The following is a 17560-nucleotide window of genomic DNA, read 5'->3' on the forward strand; positions in this document are numbered from 1 at the left end:
TGAAGAAGCAGCTTTACAAGCTTTGAATGGCTCTTACTTTCTTCTTTATGAAATAAGAAAGCCTATCATGTAAGATATGACAATTTCTATCACACCATTCTCAAGAAAATTTTATTTATATATGAAATACTTATTTACAGTCAATTTGTTTACAATAGATATGTATGCTTCATAGAAAGTAGAAAATCAAGTGATTTCTCATTTTCATGGATTTGCATTAAGAACCAAGTTGTGCAGTAAAAGATTCAGTTTTGTGGAGAAAAATCAAAGTCACAATTGGTTTTCTCCTACTGCTTGTTGAGATCTTTGTAGTCCTTATTATTAAGTTCTAGAAAAAATTTCTATTTCTGTCACAGTAAAGGGTTACATACTTTTTTTGTGAATTGCTAGCATTAAGGGTCTGTCATTTGGATGAAGATGAACCAAGACTGGTGTTCCTATTAAATCCTGAGGTAGGTATCCCAACAGAGGTACTGCTCTGGAGAAAGACAAAGAAAACATATTAAAAATCAAGTAGAATAAATGTATATTTTATGTTTAAAATGTTTTTATTTAAAGCTTTCTTTGCTGCTTTTCCTGTGAAGCGAATTAATAATTTTAAGTTTACATTTGGTGAAGAAGCAGTGCCAAGCTAAGAACAAGTCATACACTTAGGGCAAGGGAGGCTTGGTTTGCTTGTGGGGTGGTGGTTAGATGAAATCAAGGAGTCTGCTACAGTAGTTCTGTCTTTTCTTTCTGCCTAACTTTAGAGGATAAGTACTTACCCTAATTTTAAAAGAGCATTAATAAAGTTTAATCTTGTAAAACTCTCATGAAGGTAAATAGTACTGGAATCCCTTGGCTGGGAGCCATGGCTAAGGATCACAGGATTACCGCAGCTGAACTAGCACCAGGGGAGCTGACCAGCACACAAGACAACTTTCTCACAGGCAAGTGAAGAGTTCAACTCAGAGAGCTGCATGGGAGCAAGCTTATTAACTAGAGAATTACAAGCAGTGGTACTGAATTCCTGCACCTTATCCATGGCCACTTCTAGTGATGTGAAAAACTAATTTATGCAATAAAATATTTTTTATTGATCACTTCCAGCATTTGCATTGAGGATAAAGAGAGAAAGTTCACAAATATCACTTTGCACCTTACTCTGAAGGTTAACCACTGAAAATGTGTTTTGGAAAAAAAATGTACTAAGTCAACACTGCTCAATGATGTTTAAATTACCAGGTACCAACAAGTCATCTTGTCAGCTCAAAATGCTGTTCATCTTCCCCCCCAGTCCCACTCACTGCCAAATGGCCAGGAGCAGGGAGATATTTGAGTATCTGAATAGCTTTAATGAAGAACTCAGCCCCAGTGCTTCAACCAGGGGATCTGTATTGTGTAGGAACTCAAAAGCATTATGCAGAAAATGCCTTCAACACCGCACTTCCAACAACCCACTGGAATTACATCAGTTCCCCAAAACATCCAACATACCCTTCCAGCAAAGAGGCTGAGAGGGGAAAGAGGATAGTAACTAATGCCTTATTATCAAAGCAATTAGTTTAATAATGAGTCTTAAAAGCTTGTAGATGAACTAAAGCAACAGAGCAGAAACTGGCATGGAACTCATACCAAATCAGCTCACTTTGACACATTGACATTCAGAAGTGCTGCCAAGTTCAAAGCACATGAAAAAAGTTGTGCTGCTAGAGGACTTTAAAATCTCAGTCAACTCCGAACAACTTCAGCCAGGACTTCATCAAATAACACCATAAGAAGGTTTTTTTCAGCACTGCTCTTGTTCTTTGCCACCTGCTTTATGGAAGTCAGGGATCTAGAATGTAAGACTGAGCTGGCCTTGCCAGAAAAGGAAACTAAAAGATGATCCAGGAGCTTCCCACACTGCTGGAAAGAGGATTTACAAAAAATGGAGTTTTGATGGTGCCAGACAATAAAACTACAGGCAATAGTCCCAGACTGGAGCCTGGAAAGCTGATGCTGGATGTTAGGAAAAGGTTTTTTAATGGAGCAGTGCAACACAGGAGGTTTCCCATAGAGATTGTGTAATCTCTGTCTCTGAAGGTTTTCAGGCATTATTGAGACAAGGCCACAGCTGACCTTAGCCAGGACTGGGCAAGGGTTCATTTCAAGCACAAGGATGGAACTAAGACCTCCAGCAGTCCCTTCCAACCAGCCCTTCTGTGCTCATGTAATGCTGTATTGGAGAATGATGTCTTGGCATCATTATGCGTCCTCATAATGAGTAACTCATAAAAATTCAGAGGTTAAGTTAATAAATTAATTTTATGAATGCAAATACACTTGTGGCATAAGAATGGCTGATGAGATGCTGCCAAGTTTAGTTTGTGTTAGACAGAATGACATTTAAAATGTCAAAAAAACCATGAATAAGAAGTCTCTCTATATTATTATTATAAGTTACATACAAAACTGGTGTAAATTAATTTAGAAAGATCACTCCACTATGAACTACTTACACCTATTACATACATGAAGTATCAAATATATAAAGACAAATACATATAGGAATGATGCATTTGATTTCAAGAAAATATTTATTTTTACTTAACATACTCTGCGCAGAAATCCACCTGCACAGTTCAGACAAATATGCATTTTTCCAACCCATGAACACATACTGATTATAGAAATTAACTTTATTTTATGCAAGTCAAGCAACAGTTTCAGGGTTATGTTATAAACAATGCTCAGTCAACAGCAGTGCTCAGTTGCACATTTTAAAACATTAAGACTGCTTTCTTTAACAATCTCTTGCTTTGTGTATTCCACCAAACCCTGGAGAGCTTAAGAGTAATAAGCTGCATATGCATGTCTTTGTAAACATTTATCAGGCTGCCAATGCTCTCAGGAGCTAAATCATTAAAAGAAAAATCAACTACACAATGACAAAAACAGAAATAAGTGATGCAAAGTCCTAATTTCAGAGCAAGATGCAATCAACTCTCACTGAAAGTGTTAGAAAATGGTATTTGAGAACAAGTGCTAACATCAGACTAACAGGAAAGAAGCTTCCATAGGATCCAGAGGGAAGGATTTACTGGACTTGCTCCACTCAGTAAATTTGCCATTTCTGTTAAATGACTACTGGAGACCACTGAGCTGTGGACACACAGAGGAACAGAAGCTTTGCACTGTGCCTTCAGCCTCTTTGTACAGATAAACACACTCTGCAACTGGCTTGAAGCATGTGTGAAAATGAAGGAGAGAGAAAAATCCATGAAGAAGACAGAACTACAGTGGATTAAGTAGTTATTTTATCAACTTGAGCTGTTTAGAGGAACTGTATAAATCACAGCATGGAAAAGCAGTTTGTCAGCATTACAGTATCCTACAGGAACTCAGCCACAAAGTCTGCCTCTCTCAGATAAAACTGTCTCAGAAGTCAAACAGTGTTCTTTTTACCTTGACTCCATCTTAGTCAAACATCTTAATAACCTCCCTTCCCCAATCCCTCTCTCTTCCACTGCATTTAAGGATTTTGCCAACAATGAAATATTTTTTCAGAAAAAATATTTCCACTCAAAAAATACCATAGAATCTCAAAATTGTCCATTATACTCCTACTCTGTCTGAAGATATCTTCCCATCTCAACCTACAAAGAAAATTTTAGCATTCTTAGAATGCTTAAAAACAAATAGGAGAATCTCAGCAGTGAGACGTTACCATTGTAGCTAACTTAGTTTTTGCTAAGCAGGGAGAAAAGAAAAATCAAAATGAAATGCCATATACAGCCCAAATACCAGAAACCATCACAAAGAAAATATCAAGGAAAGTGGAAAAGGAAGGGGAAAGGTAGTGTTTTCAACTCAGGAACAAGTGAACTCTCTTATCAAGTCCTGTCCCCAGGACAGGATTGGGTCCAGCTGTGTTTAATGTCTTTATCCATGATCTGGCCAAGAAGATGGAGAGCACCAGCAGTTTGCAGACAACAGCAAATTGGGTGAGAGGGTTGATTCTCCCAGGGGATAAGTGACAGGACAAGAGGAAACGCCCTCAAGTTACCCCAGGGCAGGTTTGCATTGGCTATTAGGAAACATTTCTTCATGGAAAGGGCTGTCAAGGAACAGGCTGCTGCCCACGGAAGGGGTGCAGTCACCATCCCCAGACGTTTCAAAATTTCAAATTTGCAGATGAGGCATTTAGGGACAGGGCTTAGTGGTAGACTTGATGATCTTAGAGGTCTTTTGCAACCCAAATGATTCTATGAAAGCTTGCTTTAGACCTCAGTTCCTGTGTCTTTGTATATATATTAAGATCACAGGTGGCATTTTAGTTTCTAATGTAGAGTGTAAATACTTAGTCTAACCAGCTTTCATGACTGTCAAAACAATGTGAAGTCTTCAGTCAGTGCAATTTGAACCATTTTTATGTACCCTTTTTTCCAAAAAGCCTAATGTTGTACTGAAAAGCTGCACCTCTAGTTGTACCTGGGCCAGCAAGAGTGACAGCAGCAGATTTGCTGAATCAAATCTAAGAAATCAAAATCCCCCCACCTAAACATCTCATACAGGTAATAACTGGCAGCACAGGAATTCTTCTGGATATGGGCTCATTGACTATACTCATGTCCAGAATTTCCCAACAGCGAAGGAAAGTAGAATAACAAGATGTTAGCAGGCACTTAAATATCAATGTAATGTGTTCTCATGCTTAATGAAAATGGGGAGATGTACTTTTCTTACGTTAAACACTCTTTAGCAGTTGAATAATTTTCTAACTCCATACACACATCTTAAATCCTGTAAAGACATTGGATAGCTGCTCATCAGTAAATTGAAAAATAATTTTTTAAGTTACCTTTCATCTACATCCTGAAACAAACAGGTCGGGGTGTGTGTAGTTGTAAAAATCCTTTTGTCAGGAGGAATTCTGGGTGCTGAAAGAAAAAAACAAAAGCATATTAGCAACTGGGGCATTTGCATATATAATACTTTAAGCTGCCAGTCCAAAACACTGGCCAAGAGCACATAGGAAAGCAGCAAGGACAGAGAACAGAAACAGTTCTCTTTCACTTTAACAAAGCTTGAACAGTTTTTACTTTTAAGAAAGCAAACTAGTCTTTGTGCACTCAAAGATTACCTTCATAACCAGAATGGACTTTTTCTGCAAGCAATACACAGCAAAGCTGGTCTTCTGCTATTTCTGGATCTTGCACTTTGATGAGGTAAGGAGTCATCCGGAATGGGTGATAGCAAATCTCATTTTCACGCTCCTTTCCTGCACTAATAATTAAAGAGAGTTAATTATTTCAACAGATTCATCTTACGCTAAATAAAATTTTAATTTACCCATTGTATTTCCCTCATGACACAAGACCTGCATGTTAGCCACTAAAATAGCACCGAAGATCTTAGCTTGATTTTTTTTTTTGGTGGAAGAGAATCTAATTCTGATGGTATCCTTTGCATACCAACTTCCATAAAGATTCTGCTGTTCTCTCCACTGCTAGAAACAAATATCCACAACAGCATTACATGGAAGTCTGACAGAAAACCCAGCTCACACAATAGATTAAGTTACTTTTTTGTCCTTCAGAGGGATGAATTTACAGGGCTTTTTTAATGAAAACTGCTATATCCCCTCAGTTAACACAAAGATCATCTTTTAATCAATATTTATTCCAGTTTAGAAGGAGTGAAGACTCAATATTTAACATCAGTTGTTTGCTTAACCAGAATGCAAACATAGCAATGAAAACAACAACTATTTACGCAGTGACCAAAGAAGAATCAGTTGTAATAACTTTGTAACAGTGGAGCTTAATAAAAGTAAAGCTTTTGAAACCAGAGTAAGCTGGACAAAAAATCTCCAGTAACATCAGCAGCACTTCTACATCCAATGCAACACTCTGAGGCACTGAATTACCTCCAATTCATTTTGAGTTTACTCATATCTCAATAATAATTTTTTATTTACTCTAGAAGTAATGAAACAATTGGATTCACTATTTTTGTTTCAGAAATGCTGCCAGAGAAGCAGTAAGCACCAAGAAATCAAACTGCACAAGAAGGAACAAGAACTAAGTTGCCAGCTTTTAAAAAAAACAACAACAACAAAAAAATAAAAAAAAAAAAAAAAAATTTAAAAAAAAAAAAAAAATTAAAAAAAAAAAAAACACCAAGACAAACAAACCAACCAACCAACCAAGCAAGCCCCTCTCCTCCCCCGCCCCCCAAAAAAAAAACAAACAAAACAACAACAACAACAACAACAACAACAACAACAACAACAACAACAAAAAAAAAAAAAAAAAAAAAAAAAAAAAACCAACAAACTGAAGAGGAGGGATCGGGAGCAGGAAAAGAATGAAGAAAAGCAACCTAAAGAATTGTGTCCTCTATTAACTGCAAAATAGGCATGTCAAGCTCCCCTTGAGTATCTTCCTAGGGGATACCTGTGATAAATTTGACACATTGGTTTTCTAGAATGAAGGAGACTCTGAAGCAGGTGCTGAACAGTTCTATTTACATGAACCAAAGGCTTTGCAGAGCAGGAGATGCTGTACCATCTTTCTTTATGGCACAAAGGTCAATATCCATGGGGATTAACTTCAAAGATGGAACTTCCCAAAATCAGATCAGTTTTCTCTGTAGCTGCTACAGTTAATCAACCCAAGGATGTGCATATGTTTTGCTTTATGACCACATTATGAAAAAGCATGAAATGTACATACCATATGGTTCTTATAAAAGTCAAATACTTATGTAATGCTTGGTTTCATAACACGACACTAAGCTTTCCAATATTGTCTTACCTGATGCGACAGAAAAAAGATTTCTCTTCCATGCAATCCTGGGTGGAAGACTCTAAAAATATTAAACATATTTCATAACAAGTTACAAATTACTAGAAGATTATGAAATTTACAAGAATTTTTCCTTGGATAATAAATGTTGATTTTTTTTAAATTTTATGTTCCCTGAAGTCTCCATATGCATTGGTTGAACAATGTACATCATAAGCAACTAAATCTGAACATCACTCACATCACAGCTTGAACATCAAATACACTTCCTAGCATCTCCCTTTCTCTCTTTCCTGAAGGCTTCTCATGTTTTTAGCTTAATTCCCTCCTTTTCCAGAGTAGTCACACACAGATTTCCAAGGGAAGCTCTGGCATTTCAAAGGCCTCCAGTGCACAATATTTCGGATATTATATTGTTCGGAAGCTGCTACATAAGACAGTGTGCACAATTCTACTTACTCTATTTTTTTAATTTTAAGCTCTACACAAACATAATAAAGCTACAGAAAATGTTTCAAGAAAGCAAAACCAAAAAACTTCCTGTAGAACTGAGTAATCAGGATTATACATCATTTACCACTGACCCTGTTTTGAACCAGAGGTTGCACTAGAGAACTCACAAGGTTCCCTTAGGACCTGCTTTATGTATGCATTGCTTAGCACATGTTTATTGCTAATTGTTTTTTCAGATTAAATATGGCTCACACCATATTTAATCTGGCTTTACTTCACAGATTTAGTATGTAATGGATGGGAATTTCAAACATTTAGAGCAGACCTTGAATTCCAAGTGTCTAGTTGAATCAGTTAGCAGATATTTCTCAATTACTAAGAGCTGTAGGTACATGAGTAAAACAATCCTACCACAAGCAAATATCAAGTGCCCTGAGACATCCTTCACCATTAATTATGGCCAATATAATTTTTCTAAAGCTAGAAGAAGAGAGCTGTGATTACACTTGGTGAGTGCACAGTGATGACAGCTGAAATACCTTTTTCTACACCATAATCAAGGTGTCCAGTATTCAAATGAGAACCATCTTAAAAGGAAGGAGACAGTGTATTGTCCCCTTTATACTCAAGGAAGAGAAAATGTGAAGAAAAGTTGTTTTCATTTGATTACTAGTACAAGTGGAAAGTAAATTCACCATTCAGCATGAATTCCTACTTTGTTTTCATTCATCATCTGGCTGAAAGGGAAATGAGAACTGATAAATAATGACATTGAGAAGACTTTTAACCAACAGACAAGTCTTGCTGATTTATAGAATAGACCTGTACACTGAGTGTTGTTCAGAGTTGTTCTAATAATGCCCCTGTGCTACATCCTCAAAAAGGGATGAGGAAAGATGGAAAGACATTCAAAATCAGTGCAAGTATTTGTATTTGCATGACTGAAAGAAGGTCAGAGAAATATGTGCTGTAGAAACCACTCACCAGCTCTATTGCAGATGTTCCATGATGGTAATCTGTATGGGGTAGTAGAAGTATAGAACACACTGACATCCTGAGGTGCCAAGAACTCCACAAATTTGGCATTTTTAAAATAACCCCTCTTGCAGCGGAGAATAGAAGCAGCTTGATCAGAGATGTACAAGATTTTCCCAGTTATCAAAGAAACAGCTACAGCAAACATGTCCTAAAAACCAAAGTCTCAAATTATTTAGACAGTTTGAAACATCCTTCAGAGCAAGATATAGTTTTGAGAAAAATATTTAAGATATATAAACATTAGTAAGTTCAAAATGAGAATTAAAGAAAATTTAATTTTATTAGAGATGGTGTTCAACACTACAAATCTGCTCATCAAGTAGACACAGACAGAATATTTTTCAATTATGCAGTAAGAATAATACACTACTATTTACTGGGTTACATGCCCTAAATATCATTGTCTACATGTTTATGATACAGAATAAATTTACAAATTAAGAATCAATGAACTTCCAGCTATGTAATTTCACATTTCTCCTGTGCTTTTTACAGACATGAATTACATTTATAAAATTCTGGTGGTTTTGAAAGGCTGTTTGTGTAAGTTGGTCCATCCACAAAAAGTGAAAAAAGGGCTCTAAACCACCTAGTAAAAAACCATGAGTACACAGATGGGAAGAAGTCCCACACACTTGTATTGTTTCTCTTCCTGCATCACAACCTTTAGTGCTCCATTCACAAACACCGCACAGGAACTGAAAAGCTGTCAGCAGAACATTGCTTTCACAAATGGATTTTCATATTAATTGAACAATGTCTATGATATTTGGCTGAATTTCTCAGTTGTACCCTACACTTCCTATTTATTTCACCTTGTGGGCAGCCTTTATTATTCACTGATTCAACAAAACCCACCTACAACAAGCTATGGAACATCTCCCACCATGCTCTTGTTTTAGAGAATTCAGACTTCACATATTCGAACAGAGGTTGCAGTTCAAAAAATAGTAGAAGATAGTCTAAATACATTTAGATGCCATTACTTTTTGAAGACTCCATAACTTATTCCTAAAATACTAGTAATATGGAAATAAATATAATTTAAAAAATCATTCAGGTTATCATTTTACTGCTAGAACTACAGTGATGGTTCTAGCTGTTCTTATCTCTGTGAGAACACAGCATCACTGGACTCTACAGAAAGCATGTACCTGTTGCAAAGACCAGATAAATCCCAGAGAAAAGGACACAGTGATTCCAATACTTTTGTCACTGTTCAGTCACATTAACACAAAGAACTGGTGAAACCAAATAACCTCTAGTTATAAGAATAAGCTGAAGTGATTAACCACGTGCCTTGACTAAAATTTGGAAATATTTAACTCTCCAACCTTTGCAAGTGCACTGAAATGAAAACTAATGATGTCCCTCAGTGTCTTGTAACACATGGACATAGAGATCTGTCACAGCACCTCTAGGCACAAGGTACAATTCAGAGGATCAGGGAGTTCAAGCCTACTTATTTCCCACCTAACTGACAGAAACAAGGTTGTGAAGTCTGAAAAGGCTCAGAGTTTCTTAACATCCCCTGGAAGGCAAGATGCAGTCTCTTCAGCTTTCTGGCCTAGCTACCAACCTCTCCCTTGTAAGAAGGCGGCATGTCAGAGAATTCCAGTTCCAGGAATTGTTTTCAATACACTCTGAGAGTCAGGGCACCGTACTCACCGCATTTTTCATGATGTATTCTGAGGTTATAGTCTCCACTTCTTCCACTGTGTAAGACGATACATTGAGACCAGCAGGTTGGGATTCATTAATCATCAACAACTGGTAGTATTCCTCATTGGCTACGTGAGAACAACAAACAGGTTATAATCAGGATTACCAATAAACATCCAGCCAAGAAGCTGTAAATGGCAAAAATATTTTTTGGCATAAATGCAGAAGTTGGGAAGTTGGCAGTTGGGAAATCTAGGCACTATTCCAAACACATCATTTTCCCTGGTAGAGCTTCCTCATCAGTAACTCAAACGAATGTACACATCTTAATCTACCCATACATGAATGGTCACGTATTTTAGTCTGACAGTTCAAAGAGTATGAAATTGTAAATTGTTTTCAAATCAATTCTCTAGCTCAACCAAACAGCAGTAAAATATCACGTCTCTAGACAGCTGCTTCAACTCCCAAAGGAACAAAAGTTAACAAAGCCAACAAATAGGAAGAACGTGAAAATATCTGGTTAGAAAGGTTTTCAGCCATAATACAATTCTCTGCATAGAACTATGTTTATTTAAATTCCTATTTTGAAAGTTTCACTTTAGCCAAGTTAGCATTATCTAGGCAGTATTACACTTTATTACCTTTAACTTGTTTAATGCTTTTAAGGGCATATTTCAACGTTGTTAGGACACTGGATTTGCCTTTGACTCTCTTCTCAGAAGGAAGGTGAGCTTTCAGCTCCTGCAGTGTTTTCAGTAATTCCTTTTGTGTTTTGGCTTTAGTGGACTGCTCACTACTGTAAGATGAAAAACAAAGAACACAACATCACTTGAATGCTTGAAGCGACACATCATCCTCAGAGAAGCCCAAACATACTCTGGCACTTGCCATCCACACCAATTTGTACCACTAACCTCATTAACTTTGCCAGTACTCAGAATCACTTTTCAGAACTTATGGAAATTCTTATGTGACCATTTAAAACGAAAGATTTACCACCATCTGGAGTGTGATTGTAAAATATTCTCTGTATTTGCAACAGTACATATGCCCAAGCACCACAGAATTTCTTTTTTTTTTTCCTTTGCCACAGTCCCTCTCCTCCCTTTTTAGTGGTATTTTCCTTAACTACTTTCAAAATCAAACTCAGAAATGTTCATGGACTTTAAAGGAGAGAAGCAGGAGGTCCATCCAAGTCTCCACCTCCTGTTCAGGCAGGCTCTCTTAAGACAGGTCCCTGAAAAGGGAACAGCAGTGGGAGAGCATCAAGTTAACAAAACAAATGGAGAAATCCTTTGAATAATGTATCCCAGCTAAGCATGACAATACATTAAATAAGGAAACTCTGACTAAATTTTAAGGGTAAGAATCAGAGGAGGCTGGAGACAGAAGCTGCAGTCACAGGTCTCAGGTGCATGTTCAGAAGAGCTGTCTTAGTAGAGAAGGACAAACTACAGAGACTGTCAGCAGCAACATCAGAAAGTCATCACCTTCCTTTACAGTACCTGAAATCTTTCCCCATTGCTGAGAGGTACTGACACAAAGGAAGAGGACAGGAGGCAAAGGAAGTGATGGAGAGGGTAGCAAAGATGGATGGCAGATGGGTAGGAAGGAGTTAAAATGATACATCACCTTGTCTTTCGCATTAGAGATTTTAAAAGCTGATCATTCACAATGATCAAGAGGATTATAGAGCTGTTCTTAAATGTTCCTAAAAAAAATTTCCCTTCCAAAGAAAGGTCTTCTCTTACCACCTGACTGTCATGGCTGATAATATGTACGAAGTTACCCTGGGCACTGCTGTAGAAACAACACTCCTGGCAACTGCACTGCCTGACTGAAGCAGTCAGAAAAGCGGCTTCAGCTGCCAAGTAATTTCCAAGAGGATTTGTGAACATTTTTCTGGGAAGTTTTAAGAGCTTGAAAAGGTATATAAATCATCTAACAGGTGCTGGGTGTATTTTACCAAAAATGCTTGCTAAGTGACAAAGCTGTACTAGAGAATACACACTGTTCTTGCTTCCATTACAATGCACTGTGAGAAACGCAGCGTTCATTTACTCACTGGTCATTTTGTACCAAGAAATAATGGCAAGGGATCAAACAAAAGACTATAGTACTCCCTTGGGAAACATTATATTCATGCTGTGTATTAAAATCATGTGTACAACGTGGCTTGACAGTTTGGACTGCTGCAATCAAACAGGGCTTTGTTAACAGAGGTTATAGAAGAACCCTTCATGCTGGCAGTACAGAAAAAGAGAGAGAGGAAAGATTACGAAATAACTGAGCATACTGCTGGTTTTTACTCTCAGAGTACAGACTGCTTCATGAGAGCGGTCAGACTATTCTGCAAGGAAAAAAAACCTTTCCAAATTATCCTGTGGCAGCAGCAAATACTGAAGGTAGACATTCTTGGAAAAGAAGTTACACAACTCCAAAATGTTTTTCCCAGAGAGCAGGAGCATCAGGCACAGCAGGCAGCCACAGGGAAGGTGTGACTTGCAGAGGACAGATTAGGCAAGTTCTATAAAGATATGAGCTTTTCTGTTTGCTTTTTGTGGACAGCAAACTGGAAAGGTACCTACAGATACTAAACTAAAGTTGTTGGTTGGCACTGATATTGAATGCAAACCCCAGTAGTCTGAATCAAAGATTAAGCCTACAAAGATGGGTAGTTTATCAGACTACTTTAGTCTTCTCTTTGAAGATCATTCTCTAGATATCTTCAGTCTCCCGTTCCCAAATGATGATCAGATTCTGCTCTGTAACCCTCTAGCACTGTGCCCAATGGCTGGAGAGTACACTCTACTATCTGGACTAATTATTTCTGAGCAGAGAGCTATTAATAACGTTTAAATTGAAACACCAAAAAAAAAAAAACAAAAAAAAAAAAAAAAAAAAAAAAAAACACCAAAAAAACCTGCAGTAAGTAACCCCCTCCATGTCTTCCAGTGAAGAAAAAAGAATCAGTGGGAAACAAAGATTAAGAAATGCCTTTGGTTCACTCTTTCATACTAAGCAACACAAACTCTAGATCACAATTTCCAGTTGAAAATACAGCATGGAACATCTCCAGGTGTCTGCAAGGCAGACACAGAAAATATGTTGAGGAAGCACCGAATGGTGCATAGGAGTAATTTGAAATTGCCACTTTTCTAGGAACTGCATCAGGTAGAAACACATTCAAATAGACAGGTCTTAGATATGGGTCTTAAGATCAGCATGCTCTAGCTAGGGATCTTTGATGTGCTCAGGATCAGGCTTTGATCTCCTGATCTGACTTAAAAGTTGACTTAAAAAAAGCTGACTTAAAAAAACAAGTGCAGCAGGGCACTCTGAGGTGTCTGAACATGAGCCTTCAAGTTACCAGGCTCTTCAAGGCTGTCAGGGACAGAAGCAGAGTTCATACAGAGGGATTCATTCCTGCACGTGGTCTTTGTGTATCCTTTATCCTTACACCCATGGGGACTTGAATCCCAGCAAACAGAACACAGGAGAGGCAGGTGATACAGCTGGTGGACACCAGGAATAACCCAGCTCAGTGGTGAGGTCTGATGTTAACACACCACCAGGTTCAGACTAAATTCCAAGGAGCAGGAAAAAAAAAAAAAAAAAAAAAAAGCTACAAAGCCCCACCATAACTGAAGCAGTATTCAAAGGGACCTACAAACAAATAAAAATTACAGAGTCAAACTACCAAATCAAAACAAAATAACACTTCCCATGACTTTAAAGGTTACCACACAACTTGCATGGAACAGCAACAAAAAACTCTAATTTAATCAAGTGGTTAATATGACATGCTACTGATTATGGACAGGAAGAAATCAAAGACAGGATTCCTTGTGTAGTCATCCAGGTTGAGGCAAAACAAAACAAAAAACCCAAAATATGACATTATTTAGCATACATGCAAATTACTGAAAAAATATGCCCATTAATTTACCTGCATCCACTGCTGGACTGATTGTGTTCAGAATTTGCAATCATCAGACTAAATGCATTTGAGCTTGAACTAGAATAAGGAAACGAGAAAAAGATTAATATTTGAAAACCTAACAAACAACTTTTAGTTCATTGTAGTTTTTTATTTTTCCTATTAATAACTGGCTACCTTAAAAAAAACCCAAAACCCCAACCCCAAATTTTAAAAGTCTTTGTGTTGTACAACAAATGGGCACTAAAGCTGTAAATACTTATCTAAGCAGCACAGAATAGCTTGAGTTGGAAAGGACCGAAAGGATCAAAGGATCACTGAGTCCCAACACCCTGGTCTTCACAGGACTACTAGGGAGGTGGTTCTTAATATAGCTCTGCTCTGTCCAGTAAACTATTATTGAAAAGAGTGGTTGCATGGTTGCATCCTCACACATAAGAATCAACTGACAGGTTTTGATACACAGTTACAGAAGTTGGTTTACAAGAAAATAAATAAGTAAGGCAAATTAAACACACAATGCTAAGAAGATGGAAATGATGCTGGCCATGCAAACACCAGAGACCTATCTTTATGAATAATTTTACACAATTTGCATCACATGAGTATACAACTTAAGCAGCATATCCAGCTCCATGTCAAAGAGGCTTTGTACCTTAGTTATTATTCAGAAATATTGATTCAAATGAAAAAAAGTCTTGAGAGGCAAAAAAAGCGAAATGTACTTAATAATAGCTACTACCTTTTATGACAGTCTGAAGATTCCATGAGCATTGCTGAATCCTTCCCATTTTCATCAGATTCATGACCATGAGAATCATGCCCACTTGAATAGTTTTCATTTGTGTCATTCCCACTGGAGTCATTTCCACTGGAATCATTTCCACTGGAGCCACTGCTCATTTCAATATCTTCCTGAAGAACTTCATGAGAGTGTTCAGGCTTTGCTTGAATTTCTGAATCTTCTGCAATCATCCGGCTATGGTCACTTGGAATTCCAGAATAATCACTCATCTTGAGCTGCTCTTTTAAGGAGAATGATGGAGAAATGTTTCCACTGAGCCCAGGCTGCTGCTCAGGGCTCTGCTCCTCAGTGCCAGAGGTGAACCCCCAGAACTTGACAGAGTCCGTGGGACACTCATCAGAAACACTGCCAAGACCAAGAGCAAATCAAGCCATATTCAGAACTTTCCCTCTGTACAAACTCTGTTTGGAAGTACAGATGCACAAATCTGAAGAGGAAGGGAAGGAAGAAAAAAAAAATTATTTTCTTGTTTGCCTTGCTGACAAACTGGAATTTGCACTGACTGAAGAATGTAAAAAATTACTTGCATAGTTAATATATTCAGCATTTATATGGTGAAATGTTTCAGTTAAATTGAAAATTTCACAATGTTTTATCACGAAAAAGGTATTCATTTCTTAGTAAAAACCTACACATAAGAAAGAAAGCCGAATAAACATGGAAAAACTCCTGAAAAGTTCACATATGCCTTTGTACTCTGTTTTCTGACTTAATACTTGTCAGTATTGCTGGCTAGATTTGGATAATAGCTATTATGATTTTCAGTGAAACCATTCCACTGCCTTTCAGTTTACCTTGATAAAGAAAAAAAACCTCTATTCAGACATCAGAGCATTGCTTATCTGGTTTGGTCTTCTGTTTTATATTGGCTTTGGGTTTTTTTGGTTTTTTCTTTTTAAGATCAGTTGGGAGGGAACACTACTGTACTCTTAATTTCTTTCTTTGTGCAAAAGCCATGTAGGTAGGCAGACAGAACATACAGTAGGAACAGGGAAACAAAACACACAAACACACCTAATCACCACCACCAAAAATTCTAAGGCATGAATAACCTTGAGAATAACTTTATCTACTGATTACCACTAATGGGGACAGGAGGGGGGTATGATAAAAACTGCTTGGAAAAGTAAGGCTAAAACAAAACAAAAAAAACCCCCATGTCCTTGCTTTTAAACCAAATTCTAAGGCACCAGGTTCAAAAATCAGACCGTATACAGAGGTGAATCAAGAGCAGACCATACTGAAGCACCATCAAAAGAGAAGTACTGGAGAGCAGTTCAACTTTATTAATAAAAAAATCATATTTAATCTGACTCACATCCTCATCTATTTCAGCAACTCAGAGACAACAATAGTGCAAAACTATGAACTAAGATGAACTAAGACTCTCTGTTGAGAATCCCTGTTGTTTTCAAGAAAATGGAACAATGTGTGTTCCTTCCTCTTTGTTCCTTTAAAATATTCAAGATTACAATTATTAACTAATAAACCTCTGACTGGAATAACAGTCAATAAAAAATTAATAACCAAGTTTTGTTAATATTAACTACAGCACTTTAGTCTTAAACACAAATAAATAAATATTTATGTTTTTAAGAAAGACTGTAATGGAAAACATTCACAATAGCAATTTAAAACACACCATGATTCAACTCCCTCCAAAGCAACACCACATGGAAGCTATTTTCTTACCCTCCTAAACTGATGTTTTTCCAGACATTTTACATTTATTTTGCAATTTCCAGACAACACTACTTGTCTCCTCATTTGGTCAAAATAATATGGAAGATATCTGCTTTAATTTTAAAGTCTAGTTTAAGGACATTCACTTAAGCTATTGGCAATGGGATAATTTTTTTTTTTCCTCACAAGTTCATGCACTGGTACTTTATAGGTGATAATAGAAAAGTGTCTTTCACTAGAGTAAAATATGCTTTTTCCTTCTGCAGGGATTCACTTAATGGCCTTTAATGCAAATAGAACAGAGTGCTGATATGCTGCTGTACTGAACTCTACTATCCAGCCCTGAATTACCCTTCAGGAGCTCCGACAGTTTTTTTCTGGACTAAGATTAAGCACTTCTGTCTTGAAAATTACATAACCGGAGCACGCGATAAAACTTATTTACTCTGAGATGAAATTGTAGGATTATGTCACATTCTCGGGTGGCCAATGATTAACTAGGTCAGATAGGCCATCTCTGATCTAATCTGTGTGACAGAACGAGCTCGGCCGTGCCCGGCCTCCCTCGGGCCGCTCCGAGTGAAGCCGGGCGGGCTCCGGCGGGGCTGCCCCTGCCCCTGCCCGGGGCTGCGGGGCACGGCCCGCCTGGTGTCAGAGGGACCGAAACCTCCCGGGGAGGCAGCAGGGTTTGGATGGAGTGTGGCACAGGCAATTCCCGCACGGGCAAACGCGCTGGTGCTGCACAGCTGAGGAGTGCTCTGCAAACGTGCTGATCCATCTGCACGCAGGGGAAGCTCTTCCCGCTGCTGTGTAAATCAGAACGTGTCTGCTTAAATAACTGCGGCCGCTCTCAAAAGCCGGCTCCCATGCGAGAGTCATTCTATTATTTCTCAGAGGACAGTGAGCTTGTAAAGTTTTATGGAGAGTTCTGTGAGTAAAGGTAATTAACCCCATCAAGATTCAAATGAAGCTTGAAGAAAAAAGGCACTCAGAGCATCACCTTAAAGGAGCCCTGAGGTGTACAAACGTAAGGCAAGATCTAAAATGTATCATCCTATATTCTCTAAGGTTAGAGTTTCTTCCTGTTTTCCTGACACAATGCTACTTAGAAGGAGCTTTAGATACATGAGAAAAAATACTGCCATGATCAAAACACCACTATCTGTTAGGAAATTATGTTTTCTTTAGAGATAGGGGAAGAGTTCT

At 37.8% G+C, this 17560-nt stretch overlaps 1 protein-coding gene across 1 annotated transcript in view; it reads right to left on the reverse strand.

The window, feature by feature from the left end:
- Positions 1–17560, reverse strand: part of LOC310913367 (period circadian protein homolog 2-like) — a 45610-nt gene that overhangs the window by 14880 nt on the left and 13170 nt on the right. The window contains 10 exon segments of the mRNA XM_083868747.1: positions 372–478; positions 4823–4901; positions 5105–5247; positions 6780–6831; positions 8208–8409; positions 9930–10051; positions 10568–10722; positions 13876–13944; positions 14609–14987; positions 14990–15098. Of these exon segments, the coding sequence (XP_083724873.1) occupies positions 372–478; positions 4823–4901; positions 5105–5247; positions 6780–6831; positions 8208–8409; positions 9930–10051; positions 10568–10722; positions 13876–13944; positions 14609–14987; positions 14990–15008 (1327 nt within the window). The 5' untranslated portion in view covers positions 15009–15098.

Source organism: Zosterops lateralis (genome assembly GCF_965231275.1).
Source record: "Zosterops lateralis genome assembly, chromosome: 10".
NCBI lineage: Eukaryota > Metazoa > Chordata > Aves > Passeriformes > Zosteropidae > Zosterops > Zosterops lateralis.